The 17503-nt window shown below is 46.6% G+C and overlaps 2 protein-coding genes across 3 annotated transcripts in view; both read left to right on the forward strand.

Annotated features, from left to right (window-relative positions):
• Nucleotides 1–3456, forward strand: part of SLC25A20 (solute carrier family 25 member 20) — a 31750-nt gene extending 28294 nt beyond the window's left edge. Inside the window, exons 5-9 of the mRNA XM_082344991.1 lie at nt 114–231; nt 891–963; nt 1337–1446; nt 2070–2194; nt 2609–3456. Coding sequence (XP_082201117.1) covers nt 114–231; nt 891–963; nt 1337–1446; nt 2070–2194; nt 2609–2671 — 489 coding nt within the window. The 3' untranslated portion in view covers nt 2672–3456. The remainder of the gene's footprint in view (nt 1–113; nt 232–890; nt 964–1336; nt 1447–2069; nt 2195–2608) is intronic.
• A 5569-nt stretch (nt 3457–9025) lies between these two features.
• The window catches only part of PRKAR2A (protein kinase cAMP-dependent type II regulatory subunit alpha), an 83343-nt gene continuing 74865 nt past the window's right edge, over nt 9026–17503 (forward strand). The window contains exon 1 of one of the 2 annotated variants that reach the window (XM_082344987.1): nt 9026–9542. In XM_082344987.1, the coding sequence (XP_082201113.1) occupies nt 9290–9542 (253 nt within the window). In that variant the 5' untranslated portion in view covers nt 9026–9289. The remainder of the gene's footprint in view (nt 9543–17503) is intronic. The other variant, XM_082344988.1, reaches the window with a different exon arrangement.

Genomic DNA, 17503 nt, shown 5'->3' on the forward strand with positions numbered 1-17503 from the left:
GTCTAATGCATAATGACCACTCCCACACTCACTATGTAATCTTCTGTAACCTGCTAGGTTTGTTGACTTTGATGTTGCTGTTGCTGACTTGATGACTCTTTCCTCCCTCTCAGATTCAAGCTTCTTCAGGGGAGACCAAATACACTGGTGCCTTGGACTGTGCAAAGAAGCTATACAAGGAAGCTGGGATCCGAGGCATCTACAAGGGGACTGTGCTCACCCTCATGCGAGGTAACCTTTGAGGCCCTCCATCTGAGGTGATTTGCCACAGGGGGTCTTGCCTGGATCTCCCGATGAGCCTTGGCACCATACATGCCACAGCTCTGACAGGGCCGGCACTGTGTGTCCTGGTTTTAGGCCATCTTACCTCTGGCCAGCATGGACACACATGAGGATGGGGGGACCCTCCATCCTTCTGATAGGCTGGCCCTCAAGGATGGAAATCATGAGCGTGGCAGTCGGAGGGGAGTAGCGAGTGGGAAGAAAGAATGACTTAGGAGCCGTGGAGCTCTTTTTGGCTTGAGAGGCATGTCCTATTGGGGTGGCAATAGAAGAGACAGAGACAGCTCTACCCTTGTTCTGAGATGACAGCTTGGAGGAAGGCCAGATGTTAGCTCTGGTTATAACTGCTTGGAGTGGGCATATTAGTGGGGACCACTCAGAGGGCCTTTGAAGATGAAACAATGTCGTGCATGTTAGCGCTCACTCACACCAGTGCTCGCCCCAGAGCAGCATCTGATCACTGCAAAGTGATTATTGCAAATAGGAAGTGCTGCTGAGGAGCTTCTCGGGAAACCTTCAAGGGTCCAAAGCCAAGCTTGGTTCTTCTAAGATCAAGAAATCTGTGAGAATTTTATATCATTTAATTTACCTCTTTCTTGCCATAACAGATGTTCCAGCCAGTGGGATGTATTTCATGACATATGAATGGCTGAAAAATATCTTCACTCCAGAGGAAAAGAGGTGAGGAAAACAGAAGAACTTAGAAGCCACTTCGCCCAATCATGGGTAGGTTGCCCTTCCCTGTTAGTGGATATGAAGGCAGAAGTGGGACTTGCTTCTGTCTCCATGTCCTTTTTCCTCTTGTTGCTGCTGAGGCCCAGCTAATACTAATACCCTTTACCCTGTGCCTCACCCGGTGGAGGAAGTGTTTGAAACAAGTGCATGAAACCTCCTTCAACGAGTGGCAGCTACCATGTCACAGGAGCTTTGGCCTTGGACCTCCTCCCTCCAGCCAGTTTCTCCCTTTCTGTGGCTGCCCTGTCTGCACAGGAGGGATGGTCTGAACACCACTCTCACAGCCTTTGTCTGACTGGGGCTGTTTGGTATTCTGCAGTGTCAATGAGCTCAGCGTGCCTCGGATCCTGGTGGCTGGGGGCATCGCAGGGATCTTCAACTGGGCTGTGGCAATCCCTCCAGACGTGCTCAAGTCCCGCTTCCAGACTGGTTAGTAGAGGAGAGTGGGGTAGATGGGGTTGGAGTGGGTCGCAGAACTGGCTGCCCCTGTGGTACAGAGTTCTTAAGGCCCTAGGGATACTCACTCTCCACAGTAGCACTCAGCATCTGTCTGGCCAACATTCTCCCTTGCAGTCATTTGTATTCTAGGAATGCTAGACTCATTTTCTTGTCAGCCTAAACATAAAATAAGTGAGAGAAGGACTTCCCTGGCAGTCCAGTGGTTAAGACTCCGTGCTTCCACTGCAGGGGGCACAGGTTCAATCCCTGGTCGGGGAACTAAGATCCCACATGCTGTGCAGTGTGGCCCAAAAAAAAAAAAATAGTGAGAGAAGAAGTCAAATCAACCTTCCTTCCCTCACATGAGCAGAAGGACTGTTTCATTCTTCATTCCCTTCTCCACTCCCTTGGCACCAGTAATCCAGACATTTGTATCTGTTTGTCCCAAGGTGAACTGTGTTGTCTGTGGACTGGTCCCAGATGACCTGCAAGTTGTCCTCTCACTGGTGCTGTGGCCCTGCAGGAAGACTTGACTACAATATTGTCCCCATGTAGGTCACCATGGTCAGGTAAGGAAGCTTCCTGAAGCCGTAACAGTTGGTTTCTGCCCACAGCGCCTCCTGGGAAATATCCTAATGGCTTCAGAGATGTGCTGAGGGAGCTGATCCGGAATGAAGGAATCACATCCTTGTATAAGGGGTTCAATGCAGTGATGATCCGAGCCTTCCCAGCCAACGCAGTGAGTGACCGGCAGGGGCTGTGCTTTCCCTTTGGGGCTCAGAGCAGGGTGCAGGTGGGCTGACTTTTGCTTGCTTCTGGGATTGAATTGGGGGCTCAGTTTTTCCAAATCCCACCCTCAGTCAGAGCCTCCTTATTTGTTCCCTTTCCTGAAGCTGTCAGGAAGATTTGCCTTTGTGATTCTCTGAGGTGAGGAGCTTTGATTTCCTGGCCTGGCCATCAGAAGTGGGCAGTTGTGGGACATGCATTTTCTTTCCCTTTTAGGAATGAGAAAGCACAGCTTGATTCCGTGACCTGGGGTGGGAGATTAGGAAGGGGTTTTGGTCCTGACAGGGCCAGTCAAGCACAGTGCTGGGGTCTCTGTGAATAGTCACAACTCCTGTTGGCTTTTCTCTTCCTTCCAACCCCTTCTCAGGCCTGTTTCCTTGGCTTTGAAGTTGCCATGAAGTTCCTTAATTGGGCCATGCCCAACTTGTGAGGCTGAAGGCTGTTCAAGGCTTCAGGATGCTGGAAGCTGTCATCGAGGAGGAACAGTGGGCAGGACTAGGCTGTCCTGAAGTGTGAGGCGGGGGGCATGGTGGGATGAGAGCTCTGTGCATGGACTGTTGAGACCATTGTCTTAATGACATCCTCTTCCTGGTATAATTTGCCATTTTGCAACTTGAATCCACTCTTGTCAATTTAAGGGATCTCATGAGGATTTGGAGATGGAGTAAGTAGCTTCTAGACCAGATACTACCTGTGGCCAGAGTGCTATCTATTAGTTGACCACTGGCCCTACTACACCCAAAATACTCCTTGAGAAAGAGGGAATCTCAGCCTCTCACTGGAGACACTATGCATGTTTTCAGCCATCTGACCAGAAACTGGGGCCTTCTTTGATCCCTAGCCAGGAACACTCACCAGATTTCCAGGGTATCATCTAATCCTGGCCTGCACATGGGAATGTGGACTTGAGGCCCACATCTGTCTGTCCAAGTGGACTGAGCAAATGTGCCTAGGGGCAGATAGCCTGTTAACAGTCAGGTTTGTTTTTTTTTTTAATGCATGCAAGTAATCAAAATTAAAACTAGAGTAGCCTAATTTCCAGGAGTAGGTGGAGAGCTTTCCCTCCTACACAGTGAGGAGGAGAATTTTGAACCGACAGTCCCAGCTTGCTAGGATAAGTGAGAAAGCCCAGGGTGTAGGAAGGCTCTTTTTGCACACTCTTGTCTCATGAGAGCGCCCTATTTTAACAGGAAATAATAAATATTGTTTCTAATATTTGCATTGTGTGAAAATTTTTTCTTTTGATTCTGGGTCATTTCAGCAAGCAGCCTCTGTGGCCTTGGTGGAGGCTGTTAGGGATCCAGTATCCTTCCCTGGTTGCTTCAGGCAGGGGTTCTAGCAAGAGAAAGAGGAGGAAGTTTTGGCCAGCCCAGCCTTCCCTGACTGCCCCAGCTCCAGCTGCTGGAGGGTGAGGTGGGGTGGGGTGGGATGGGGCAACTTGATTGGTAACTGTTCCCATAGCTCTCAGTGCAAGCCTGGCATGCAGGCCCACACAGGGCCGAGCCTACAGCCCATCCTTTCATTCTTTCACCTCTCTGCCCTCAGCCATGGGTGTCTTAGCTAACGGATGGAGAGTCAATTGTTCTAAAAGGCCAAAAGCAATCCTGAGTTTTCATATTCACTTTGGGGTCACTGTGTGATCTGATGTCTGGCATTACTAATCAGGCTGATGATGATGACCAGGTGCAGCCGGAGGAGGTGAGGGAGTCAGAATGGAGAGTCACCAGCTAGTCTGTTCTTGGCTGGGGGAGGGAGAGGCTACCAGAGCTGGGCTTCTCTAGTGTTGTCCCATCTGGCAGTCACAGTTCTGGCACTTCCCACCTCACTGCAGCTGCACAGAGATCCTTGGACTTTGGCTTTAGAGCTATCACTCAGTGTAAATGGGTGAGAGGGGAAGGGACCCACCCCCATCTGGGAGTGGGTGTGGCCAACCTGGCTGGAAGCTGAAGATTTGGGGGTTTAAGGAAGGAGGATTTATTTCTGGGAAGATATTTCTGGATGATGGTCAAGTAAAAAAACAGTTTTAGGGATGAAAATTGTGTGCACTCTGCCTGGGAAGATTAATTCAGTGTTATGCTTTTCCCCTCTCATGCTGCAGGATATCTTTGTTGAATCTCTCACTGATTTGGAGATGGCCACATATGTGTCTCCTGGAGCTCTTCTATGCACTGCCCAGTCCTTGAGACAGTCCTGAAACCTCGGCCTTTTCCTGGGACCTCCTGTGAGTGCATTTGCATTCTAACCAAATGCCAGCCATTCCCATGGCTCAGGATCACTTTTACAGTCTCTGCTTCTGGATAATTTACCCTTTGAAACAGCTTCCATTTTAAAATGGAATATTTTGATTCCTTGATATTAGTGGTGGTAGATTCTTCTACTCCTTTGGGTATTCAATAGATGTTAAGTCAAATAAGGAAGTGCCTGGAGGCATATTTGTGAAGGGAGCAGAGCAGATGGTGAGTAACTCCCTCCTGGCTGGCACTTTCTGTTTATGATGCACTTTGAAATGCCACCTGTTCCTGATATATCTCTTCTCTCCCTGACGGGGGGTACGGGTAGGGGAGAGATTGGGGCCCTCCTAAGCAATTTCTTGGACTGTCACAGACAGCCTTAAGTAGAAGCCAGTGATTGTTACAACAGCCAGCCAGTGATAACAGCCTCATCCAGGCACAAAGAAGAGTATAATTGGGTCAAAGGTAAAGGACAGAGGGCAGGTTGTTTTAACCTCAGCCTATTAGAAGCAATAGTAGCACCATTTCTGCCGTAAGGTCATAGCGTCTCTACCCACAGTTCTTTCACCACAATTCTTTTGAGGCTAGAACCCCTTATTCCTTTTCCAGCCGCTTCATGGATTCATTCTCATCTCTTTACCCCATGTAACTCAGTGTTTAATGGGTAGGGATTTATACCCCCGTTTTCAGATGTGGAAGCCAAAGCTCAGACAGGGTAAACTGATCTACCAAGATCATTGGCAAATTGATAACAGAGTGTGGACAATAGAGTGGTGTCTGGGTGTCCACAGGCCTGAAGAAAGGCTTGTGATACTATCAGAAGCTGTCCCCAGACTGCTTGACCTAAACTCCAAGAGGCCTGTCTGTACTGTAGGGTCAAAGCCCAGGCAGCTGGCCTGTGAGTCAGGCTAGGGGTGGCACACAGAGTCCCAACAGGCACTGGGAAGGCCCCAGGGCCAAGTGCTCGCTGAGGGCTCCTTTTTCTGCTTTCTTTGCTCTAGTCAGCATGCAGGCCTGTAGCTCTCCAGCCAGGCTCTCCCTTGCTTCCCAGGTTCTGTCCTTGCCCTGAGATGTCTAGAGGCAGACCCTAGGTCCACTGCAGAGACTGACACTTTCTCAGGACGGTGTCCCAGGGAGGGGCTGGCTCTTAGGTGCAGAAATAGGCAGCCCAGGAATTAACTGCTCCCTTGAGCATGGACGCTTGTTAAAATAACTGGACCAAAGGCAGTGGCCTCATGGGGGTGGCATTATGAAGGCTGAAATACAGCTTGGGTTAGGACAGAGGAAATATAGCCCACTTCCCCACTCCCCCCTGTCCACTAGAAGCTAATGGACACTTCTAAGGCAAAATAGAAACTGATGGTGGTAGATAATAAACATCCTGGTAGGACTGGACCAGGGAGCTGGCATGTAGAGGTGGTCAGGTGACCAACAGGTCCCAGGAGATGGGTGGGGGACTGGAGGGGCATAGAGAAGCAGCCCCTTTGGGCAGAGAAGAGGGAGGTGTTCCTGCTGGGGCTGAGTCCCCCACGTAGGTAGAGGGCATCAGAGGGCAGAAAGTGTGTAAACCAGGGGGCCTGGGCCAAGAGCAGGCTGTCTTCCAGAGAAGTCTGGGGGAGTATGGGCATCTGCCTTCTTCCTGGAAGGAGAGGAAAAAAACCTTTTAAATAATAAACCTGTCAAGAGTATGTGAAACGGGGCGGGGGAGGGATAAATTGGGAGATTGGGACTGACATATACACACTACTATATATAAAATAGATAACTAATAAGAACCTGCTGTATAGCACAGGGAACTCTACTCAATACTCTGTAATGGTTTATATGGGAAAAGAATCTTAAAAAAAATAAAGAGTACATGAAACAACTGTTCCATTGGAAATAGCAGTTGGTACCCTACCCACGTTCATTTTCACCAGACTCACTGCTCTTGGACTAGACATGTGCCCCACCTGTGTTACTCAGCATAGTTGTGAACACTTCTGAGAACTGGCCCCATCGTGTCCATGTCTACCTGAGGTTGGTGATGTGGCAGTCTGTGCAAGATGATGACTACATGCTGGGTAGTGAGTAGGACTGGGGTAGGCTGAGTGCCTGTCAGGGCTCTAGGGCCTCCTTTTCTCTACCATGGATGCTGTATTTCTCTTGCTTTCGAGGGTCTCTGCTCTTGACCTTTTCTACCCACCATTACTTGCTGTTGGCAGCTGTTTCCCAGTTACTGGCTGCCTGTGGGTTTGGTTGCCATGGTAACCCCCAGTGGTGCAGCTGAACAGGCTTGAATGAAGGTGGTCCTAGAAGGGTAAGGGTAGAAGATGGGGCCTCAGGCCCCTTGTATTCTCTCTTGTTCCAGGGCCCTATTCTTTTGCCAACTCAACTGGGCATTCATGAAGGCCCTTGGGACTCCCCTTGCTATTGAAGGGTTTCCCAGAAGGGGCAGAGATAGATCCCTGCTCTGGGGACCAGGTGCAAGGGGAGGGGAGTCAAGATGGACCTGGAGGCTGGCTCTCCATCCTTACTCTGAGGCTGGTCTGTGGAGACAGGTAAGGAGCAGCTATGGGGTTCCTGATTTCAGTGGCCGTCATTTCCTCCAGGTCTAAGGATGCCTTTGAATGCCATGTTTGCTAGATGGATGGATGGCCAAGCTATGGGGTACCTGAGAACAAGTCAGGAGGAGCAACCTTCTGGCAGAGGCTGTCAGGGGTTCCTTGGAGTGACGGGGAGAACCTGCCTGCAGCCAGCTCTGTTGTCAGTCCTGGAGTAGCCTCCTCCTACCCTATTTTGCAACTGAAGTTGGAGTCCTAGCTGTACAGGTGCCTGTCCCCCTGTCAAACATGTAAAGCCTGACAAATGGGCCAACTAGAGAGTGGAGCTGTGAATTTGCCTTTCCAAAGGGTTAGTGGTAGGACTGCTTGAAGTGGGTCAGATCCTCAGGTATGGCAGTGCAGTGGGAGTCCCATCCAGGTTTCCTGGGCATGGGCTGACTCCTGGAAAACTTGGAAGGGTCAGTCTACCCACGAGCAGAGAAGAGTTGAGGTTCTCTGTCCCTCCAGCTCCTCATTGCTTGTCCTTAGTGAAGTCTTCACGTTCTGAGATCAGAAGCATAGCTTTGAAGCAAAAGATCCTAGTTCTGAGCCTGAGGTCAGGAGAGCAGTTTCACTGGCTCTTCGTGCTGTGTGGAAAGTTATCATTCATTCATTCAGTAAATCTTCTCCAAGACTGTGCAGTAAGGACCCAGCAGGGAACAAGTTGGACTCTACCCCTTCCCTAACAGAGTTGATGGTCCAGGACTCCTCCCAGGAGTAAAGAAACTTGTTCAGGGAGACACTGCTGTTTAGAATCACAGGCTTACCTGGCCTAGAGCTTTGGTGGCTTCTGCATCAGTGGGGATCGGGTATTCCTGCTTCTAGAAGCTCAGTTCCCAGAAGCACTGAACTCCTGGTTGTGTGCCAAGCCAATATGAGAGGTCCAAGTGAGGATTTTAATTAATACTGGGTAATTACTAGGTGGAGCTTAACCATCCCAAATGCCTTACAGGTTACCAAGGCTACATCTAGTCACTTTCTGGCTGGGCCCAGCAAAGAGATGGAGGACTTTGTCCTATGCCTACTGGGCCTTTGGTCAGTACCTAGGCTGTGGTATGGACATACCAGCAAGGTTTCCACCTTTTTCTATTCCTTTCCAATCTGGTGTGGGTGAAGGGGCAGCTTGGGAAATAGCATGGCCTCTCCAGTTTGCCTTTGCCCTCTCCCCAGGGGCAAAGGATAACAGTGCCTTGTGGTCTGCTCAACACCATCAAGCAATGCTGGCCCAGGGCCCAGGGTGGCGTATGGGGAGAGTAGGGGTGTGCAGACCTAGTCCTGGGAATCCTGGTGGGAATGCTCAAGAGGAGAAACAGGCACAGTGGTCGTTCCTGCCCTGGGCCTTTATTCCCTTTTCTCAAGGAACATGTTTGGCCTACTGAGTTCTTCCAGGTTTATTTATCTGCCTTTGGCTCGCAAATTACTATATCACTGAAACTCCAACTACCTACAAGGGCTTCCTCCTTTGACATCTCACAGACTTCCTGCCGGACTTCTGAGGGTCCTATGGTCATGCCACTATGCCACCCAGCGGTCAGGGTGGTTCTGACTTTACCATGCCTTTGCTCTTGCTGTCCTCTTTGCCCACATGGCTTTCCTCCAGATCTTCCTGTGGTTAGATTCTGCCCAGGCCTCGCAGTCAGCTTGAAGGTACCCCCCTAAAGTGGGCCCTCTTGTTTTCCACCATAGCCGGAACCACACCGGGGTGGTAATGTGCATGCTTGCATCTGGCTCTCAGAGCCTAGTAAGGGCTGGCAAACGTTTGGATCTTAGAGTGTATTGAAAGAAGAAATGAAAGGTGAAAGGCACTAACGACGCCGCTTAGCGGGTAGACCACTCATTTCCTGCCCCTGGACCGGAGACTGCCCGGGCAGCAGGGCTGGCGGCCGGCCCACTGGCGCACGCGCACTGAGGTCCGGCGCTCGGCGGGAGCGCGCACGCCCGCGGCCGCGTGCGTCACAACCCGGGCTCCCGCCCCGCCCATCCAGCTCGCCCGCCTGTCTGTGCCGGAGGCGGCGGCGGCTGCCTAGTGACAGCGGCGGCGGCACCAGGCCAGCCGGAGCAGCGTAGGGTGGTGCGGCCCGGAAACGCACACCCGGAGAAAGGGCGGCGTGGCGCGAGGAAGACCCGACCCGGGTCGCGCGTGAGGGGACCTCGCGGGCGCGGGGCGAGAGGCCGGAGTGAGGGAGCACCCAGGCGGTGGCCGCCGGCGGCCGGGTCCCGCCTGCCGCCGCCGGCATGAGCCACATCCAGATCCCGCCCGGGCTCACAGAGCTGCTGCAGGGCTACACCGTGGAGGTGTTGCGGCAGCAGCCGCCCGACCTCGTCGACTTCGCGGTGGACTACTTCACCCGCCTGCGCGAGGCCCGCTCCAGAGCTTCCACCCCGCCCGCCGCCCCTCCTTCCGGCTCCCAGGGTCTAGAGCCCGGCCCTGGCCTTGTCGCCGATGCGATCACGGACAGCGAGTCGGAAGACGAAGAGGACTTGGACGGTAGGCGGAGGGCTGGGCCGAGGTTCGCGGTGGGGGGTACGGAGGGATCGGTGCCGAGGGTCTCTAGAGACCCAGGAGGGGCTGCTGGGGGCCAGGCCCGCCACACTGGGCCGTGGGACCTTGAAGCCCTCGAGTGGAGTTTGTCCGGATTCCCCCAGCCGCCGGCGTGAGCCACTTCCAAATTGAGCTCGGCGGTCCTGCGAGCTCTAGAGCGCACAGAGCGAGTTGCGAGGTTCAGCTCGAGGGAAAACGTGCGCGCTTTCGGCGCGCGTGCTGGCGCGGGGCCCGAGGGGCGTGGAGCCCACGGCCGCCTCGCCTCGGCTGGAGACCCTTCACGCAGTTTCGTTCCGAAGAGAACATTCACATCCACTGATTCGTATTTCCTAACGAGGACGGTAACTTTGGAAAGAATTCATTTTGTGAAAAGTTATTGTGAAAAACTTTAAGCATAGACAAAAATAGGAAAGGTGAAATGAACCTTCTATATGCCAATACCCACATTACACAGTTGAAATATCTGTCAGAAATGTTTCATTTGTACCTTTTTTTTTCTCCTTTGCTGAAGAATTTTAAAGCATATCCCAGTATTTCACCCTTGAATACTTGAATATGCATTTCTTAATGTTGACCCTGGGTATATATATATATTTTTTAATTTGGCTAAAATGATTGGATCAAATTTGGTGAGGGTAAACAATAACTTTTTTTCGCATATGGGGTGCAGGAAAGAAGACAAGTAACACTTGTACATCTGATTTAAGCAAGATTGTCAAAAAGCATTTCCATTTTCTGTGATTGCTTCAACATAGGCTTTGTCAGTTTAATAGAATTACCCTACTTTTGAACAGCCAAAATTTAACAAAACAATGAAAACATTTGAGAGGCAAAGTTAGAGTCTTAGTGTTACTGGATCATACTGAAAAAAAACCCAACAACCTAGTTCTGAGTTGAATCCACATTCAAGTTAGGCTGGCAGAGAGTTAATTATTGGTCATCGCTGTTGGATGTTGTAAGCTTCAGTGTTCTGGACAACTTCCCTAAGTTTATTCATGCTAAGAGTGGAGATTTCTCTACCGTGTTTCCCTTGACTTAATGCACATTAAATTATGAGTTTTTCACCTTAAACCTGGAAATCAGAAATTATTTTCCAAATCTCTGTCACAGAAATGCTTTGTGGTCTAAGACAAGCTGTGGAACCTGTTTGATTTCAAATTTACTTATCTTTAAAATAGGGTTCGTGACAACAATCTCACAACAGTCTCAACAATTTCACTGTCATAACAATAAATCACAAAGCTGTAACTTGCTTTGCAACAATTTTTATTTACACAAAACATTAGTATTTTAGCTATTAGTCCCAGATGAGTAAAACAGAGTTTACAAGTTTTGTGTTATGTCTTCATTCTTTGTCATCTTTAATATCTTTTTCAAAGTTGAATTGACTTAAATCTTTGTAACCCTGTGCTTTATTTTATTGGTATTTAAATTTTTTGTTTGTTTATATCTCTTCAGTGACTGTGCTAAGTATATTATAGAAATCAACACAAGGTGAACTTCTATTTACAGATAATAACTTAAAAATACATGGCACACAGTGAGATACCACTTCACACCCATGAGGATGACTATTATGAAAAAAAGAAAGAAAACTTGAGGGTTCTAATTCCTCCCCATCCTTGTCAATGCTCATTATCTTTATTATTATAGCCAGCCTAGTGGGTAGGAAGTATTGTAGTACCTCACAGTAGTTTTGCTTTGCAGTTCCATAATGATGTTGAGCATCTTTCCATGTGTTTGTTGGTCATTTGTGTATCTTCTTTGAAGAAATGTCTATTCTGAGCCTTTGTCCATTTTTTAATTGGTTTATTTGTGTTTTTATTATTAAGTTGTAAGTGTTCTCTGTATATTCTAAACAAATCCTTTATCAGATATATGACTTTAAAATATTTTCTGTCATTTAGTAGGTTGTTTTACTTTTGTTTTTATATAAATTTATTTATTTATTTATTTGGCTGTGTTGGGTCTTAGTTGTGGCACACGGGATCTTCGTTGTGGCATGCAGGATCTGTCACTGCAGTGTGCGGGCTTCTCTCTAGTTGTGGTGCATGGGCTCTAGAGCACGCGGACTCAGTACTTGTGGCGTGCGGGCTCTCTGGTTGTGGCGTGCGGGTTTACTCTCTCCAGCTGTGGTGTGCGGGTTTTCTCTCTCCAGTTGTGGTGTGCGGGCTCCAGAGCGTGTGGGCTCTGTAGTTGTTGTGCGGGGGCTCCAGAGTGCGTGGGCTCTGTAGTTTGCTGCAGAGGGGCTCTCTAGTTGAGGCACGTGGGCTCAGTAGTTACCCTGTGGAATGTGGGATTTTAGTTCCCTGACCAGGGATCAAACCCGTGTCCCCTGCATTGGAAGCAGGGTTCTTTACCACTGGACCACCAGGGAAGTTCCACTTCATTCTTTTATATGTGGGTATCCAGTTGTTCCAGCACCACTTATTAAAAAGACTATTCTGGGACTTCCCTGGTGGCGCAGTGGTTAAGAATCTGCCTGCTAGTGCAGGGGACACGGGTTTGATCCCTGGTCCCGGAAGATCCCACATGCCTTGGAGCAGCTAAGCCTGTGTGCCATAGCTAGTGAGCCTGCACTCTAAGCCCGCGAGCCACAACTACAGAGCCTGTGTGCCACGACTGCTGAAGCCTGTGCACCCTAGAGCCCATGTGCCACAACTACCGAAGTCCCTGTGCTCTAGAGCCCGCATGCTGCAACTACTGAAGCCTGTACCCTGCAACAAGAGAAGCCACCACGATGAGAAGCCCCTGCACTGCAACGAAGAGTAGCCCCCGCTCACTGCAACTAGAGAAAGCCCGCACGCAGCAACAAAGACCCAACACAGCCACAAAAAACAAAAAAACAAAAAATTAAAATAAAAAGACTATTCTTTCCCCATTTAATTGTCTTGGTACTCTTGTTGAAAATCAATTGACTGTAAATGTGAGAGTCTGTTTTGAACTCTCAGTTCTATTCCATTGATCTGTATATCTGTCTGTATGCCACTACTACACTGTTCGATTACTGTAGATTTGTGGTAGTTTTGGAATCAGGAAATGTGAATTCTCCAACTTTGTTCTTTTTCAAAGTTGTTTTGGCTATTTGCAGTTCCATATGAATTTTAGGATTAGTTTGTCAATTTCTGCAAAGAGGCCATCTGGGATTTTGACAGAAATTGCATCAAATTTGTAGATTAATTTGGAGAGTATTGCCTTTTTACAACGTTAAGTCTTCTGATCTATGAGTATGGGATGTCTTCCCATTTATTTAGATCTTCTTTAATTTCTAAATTAAAGAACTACAAATGTTTGATGGGTTCAATATGGTGGAGTAGAAGGACGTGCTCTCACTCCCTCTTGCGAGAGCACCGGAATCACAACTAACTGCTGCACAATCATTGACAGGAAGACACTGGAATTCACCAAAAAAGATACCCCACATCCAAAGACAAAGGAGAAGCCACAGTGAGACCGTAGGAGGGGTGCAATCACAATAAAATCAAATCCATAACTGCTGGGTGGGTGACTCACAAACTGGAAAACACTTATACCACAGAAGTCCACCCACTAGAATGAAGGCTCTGAGCCCCACATCAGGCTTCCCAACCTGGGGGTCCGGCAAAGGGAGGAGGAATTCCTAGAGAATCAGACTTTGAAGGCTAGTGGGATTTGATTGCAGGACTTCGACAGGACTGGGGGAAACAGAGACTCCACTCTTGGAGGACACACACAAAGTAGTGTGAGCATCGAGACCCAGGGGAAGGAGCAGTGACCCCATAGGAGACTGAACCAGACCTACCTGCTAGTGTTGGAGGGTCTCCCGCAGAGGCAGGGGGGGTCTGTGTCTCACCATGAGGACAAGGACACTGGCAGCAGAAGTTCTGGGAAGTACTCCTTGGTGTGAGCCCTCCCAGAGTCCGCCATTAGCCCCACCAAAGAGCCTGGGTAGGCTCTAGTGTTGGGTCGCCTCAGGCCAAGCCACCAACAAGGAGGGAACCCAGCCCCACCCATCAGCAGACAAGTGGATTAAAGTTTTACTGAGCTCTGCCCACCAGAGCAACAGCCAGCTCTACCCACCACCAGTCCCTCCCATCAGGAAATTTGCACAAACCTCTTAGATAGCCTAATCCACCAGAGGGCAGACAGCAGAAGCAAGAAGAACAGTCCTGCAGCCTGTGGAACAAAAACCACATTCACAGAAAGATAGACAAGATGAAAAGGCAGAGGGCTATGTACCAGATGAAGGAACAAGACAAAACCCCAGAAAAACAACTAAATGAAGTGGAGATTGGCAACCTTCCAGAAAAAGAATTCAGAATAATGATAGTGAAGATGATCCAGGACCTCAGAAAAAGAATGGAGGCAAAGATCGAGAAGATGCAAGAAATGTTTAACAAAGACCTAGAAGAATTAAAGAACAAACAAACAGAGAGGAACAATACAATAAGTGAAATGAAAACTACACTAGAAGGAATCAATAGCAGAATAACTGAGGCAGAAGAACGGATAAGTGACCTGGAAGACAGAATGGTGGAATTCACTACTGCAGAACAGAATAAAGCAAAAAGAATGAAAAAAAATGAAGACAGCCTAAGAGACCTCTGAGACAACATTAAACGCAACAACATTCACATTATAGGGGTCCCAGAAGGAGGAGAGAGAGAAAGGACCAGAGAAAATATTTGAAGAGATTATAGTCGAAAATTTCCCTAACATGGGAAAGGAAATAGCCACCCAAGTCCAGGAAGCGCAGAGAGTCCCATACAGGATAAACCCACGGAGAAACATGCCAAGACACATAGTAATCAAATTGGCAAAAATTAAAGACAAAGAAAAATTATTGAAAGCAGCAACGGAAAAATGACAAATAACATACAAGGGAACTCCCATAAGGTTAACAGCTGATTTCTCAGCAGAAACTCTACAAGCCAGAAGGGAGTGGCATGACATATTTATAATGATGAAAGGGAAGAACCTACAACCAAGATTACTCTACCCAGCAAGGATCTCATTCAGATTCGATGGAGAAATCAAAAGATTTACAGACAAGCAAGAGCTAAGAGAATTCAGCACCGTCAAACCAGCTCTACAGCAAATGCTAAAGGAACTTTTCTAAGTGAGAAACACAAGAGAAGAAAAGGACCTACAAAAACAAACCCAAAACGATTAAGAAAATGGTCATAGGAACATACATATTGATAATTACCTTAAATGTGAATGGATTAAATGCTCCAACCAAAAGAGACAGGCTTGCTGAATGGATACAAAAACAAGACCCATATATATGCTGTCTACAAGAGACCCACTTCAGGCCTAGGGACACATACAGACTGAAAGTGAGGGGATGGAAAAAGATATTCCATGCAAATGGAAATCAAGAGAAAGCTGAAGTAGCAGTACTCCTATCAGATAAAATAGACTTTAAAATAAAGAATGTTACAAGAGACAAGGAAGGACACTACATAATCATCAAGGGATCAATCCAAAAAGAAAATATAACAATTATAAATATATATGCACCCAACATAGGAGCACCTCAATACATAAGGCAACTGCTAACAGCTCTAAAAGAGGAAATCGACAGTAACACAATAATAGTGGGGGATTTTAACACCTCACTTACACCAATGGACAGATCATCCAAACAGAAAATTAATAAGGAAACACAAGCTTTAAATGACACAATAGACCAGATAGATTTAATTGATATTTATAGGACATTCCATCCAAAAACAGCAGATTACACTTTCTTCCCAAGTGCGCACAGAACATTCTCCAGGATAGATCTCACATCTTGGGTCACAAATGAAGCCTCAGTAAATTTAAGAAAATTGAAATCATATCAAGCATCTTTTCTGACCACAATGCTGTGAGATTAGAAATCAATTACAGGGAAGAAAGACGTAAAAAACACAAACACATGGAGGCTAAACAATTCGTAACTAAATAACCAAGAGATCACTGAAGAAATCAAAGAGGAAATCAAAAAATACCTAGAGACAAATGACAATGAAAACACGACGATCCAAAACCTGTGGGATGCAGCAAAAGCAGTTCTAAGAGGGAAGTTTATAGCAATACAAACCTACCTCAAGAAACAAGAAATCTCAAATAAACAATCTAACCTTACACCTAAAGGAACTAGAGAAAGAAGAACAAACAAAACCCAAAGTTAGTAGAAGGAAAGAAATCATACAGATCAGAGCAGAAATAAATGAAATAGAAACAAAGAAAACAATAGCAAAGATCAATAAAACTAAAAGCTGGTTCTTTGAGAAGATAAACAAAATTGATAAACCATTAGCCAGACTCATGAAGAAAAAGAGGGAGAGGACTCAAAACAATAAAATTAGAAATGAAAAAGGAGAAGTTAAACAGACACCGCAGAAATACAAAGCATCCTAAGAGACTACTACAAGCAACTCTATGCCAATAAAATGGACAACCTGGAAGAAATGGACAAATTCTTAGAAAGGTATAGCCTTCCAAGACTGAACCAGGAAGAAATAGAAAATATGAACAGACCAGTCACAAGTAATGAAATTGAAACTGTGATTAAAAATCTTCCAATCTCAAAACAAAAGTCCAGGACCAGATGGCTTCACAGGTGAATTATATCAAACATTTAGAGAAGAGCTAACACCCGTCCTCCTCAAACTTCCAAAAAGTTGCAGAGGAGGGAGCACTCCCAAATTCATTCTATGAGGCCACCATCACCCTGATACCAAAACCAAAGATACTACAAAAAAAGAAAATTATAGACCAATATCACTGATGAATATAGATGCAAAAATCCTCAACAAAATACTAGCAAACAGAATCCAACAACACATTAAAAGGATCACACATCATGATCAAGTGGGATTTATCCCAGGGATGCAAGGATTCTTCATTATATGCAAATCAATCAATGTGATACACCATATTAACAAATTGAAGAATTAAAACCATATGATCATCTCAATAGATGCGGAAAAAGCTTTTGACAAAATTCAACACCCATTTCTGATAAAAACTCTCCAGAAAGTGGGCAGAGAGGGAACCTACCTCAACATAATAAAGGCCATATATGACAAACCCACAACAAACATCATTCTCAATGGTGAAAAACTGAAAGCATTTCCTCTAAGATCAGGAACAAGACAAGGGTGTCCACCTCACCACTATTATTCAACATAGTTTTGGAAGTCCTAGCCATGGCAATCAGAGAAAACAAAGAAATAAAAGGAATACAAATTGGAAAAGAAGAAGTAAAACTGTCGCTGTTTGCAGATGTCATGATACTATACATAGAGAATCCTAAAGATGCCACCAAAAAGCTACTAGAGGTAATCAATGAATTTGGTAAAGTTGCAGGATACAAAATTAAAGAAATCTCTTGCATTCCTATACACTAATGATGAAAAGTCTGAAATAGAAATTAAGGAAACACTCCCATTTACCATTGCAACAAAAAGAATAAAATACCTAGGAATAAACCTACCTAGGGAGACAAAAGACCTGTATGCAGAAAACTGTAAGACACTGATGAAAGAAATTAAAGATGATACAAACAGATGGAGAGACATACCATGTTCTTGGATTGGAAGAATCAATATTGTGAAAATGACTATACTACCCAAAGCAATCTACAGATTCAATGCAATCCCTATCGAATTACCAGTGGCATTTTTTACAGAACTAGAACAAAAAATCTTAAAATTTGTATGGAGACACAAAAGACCCCGAATAGCCAAAGCAGTCTTGAGGGAAAAAAACGGAGCTGGAGGAATCAGACTCCCTGACTTCAGACTATACTACAAAGCTACAGTAATCAAGACAATATGCTACTGGCACAAAAACAGAAATATAGATCAATGGAACAGGATAGGAAGCCCAGAGATAAACCCACACAGCTATGGTCAACTAATCTACAACAAAGGAGG

Source organism: Balaenoptera borealis, assembly GCF_965194805.1.
Source record: "Balaenoptera borealis genome assembly, chromosome: 12".
Lineage (NCBI taxonomy): Eukaryota > Metazoa > Chordata > Mammalia > Artiodactyla > Balaenopteridae > Balaenoptera > Balaenoptera borealis.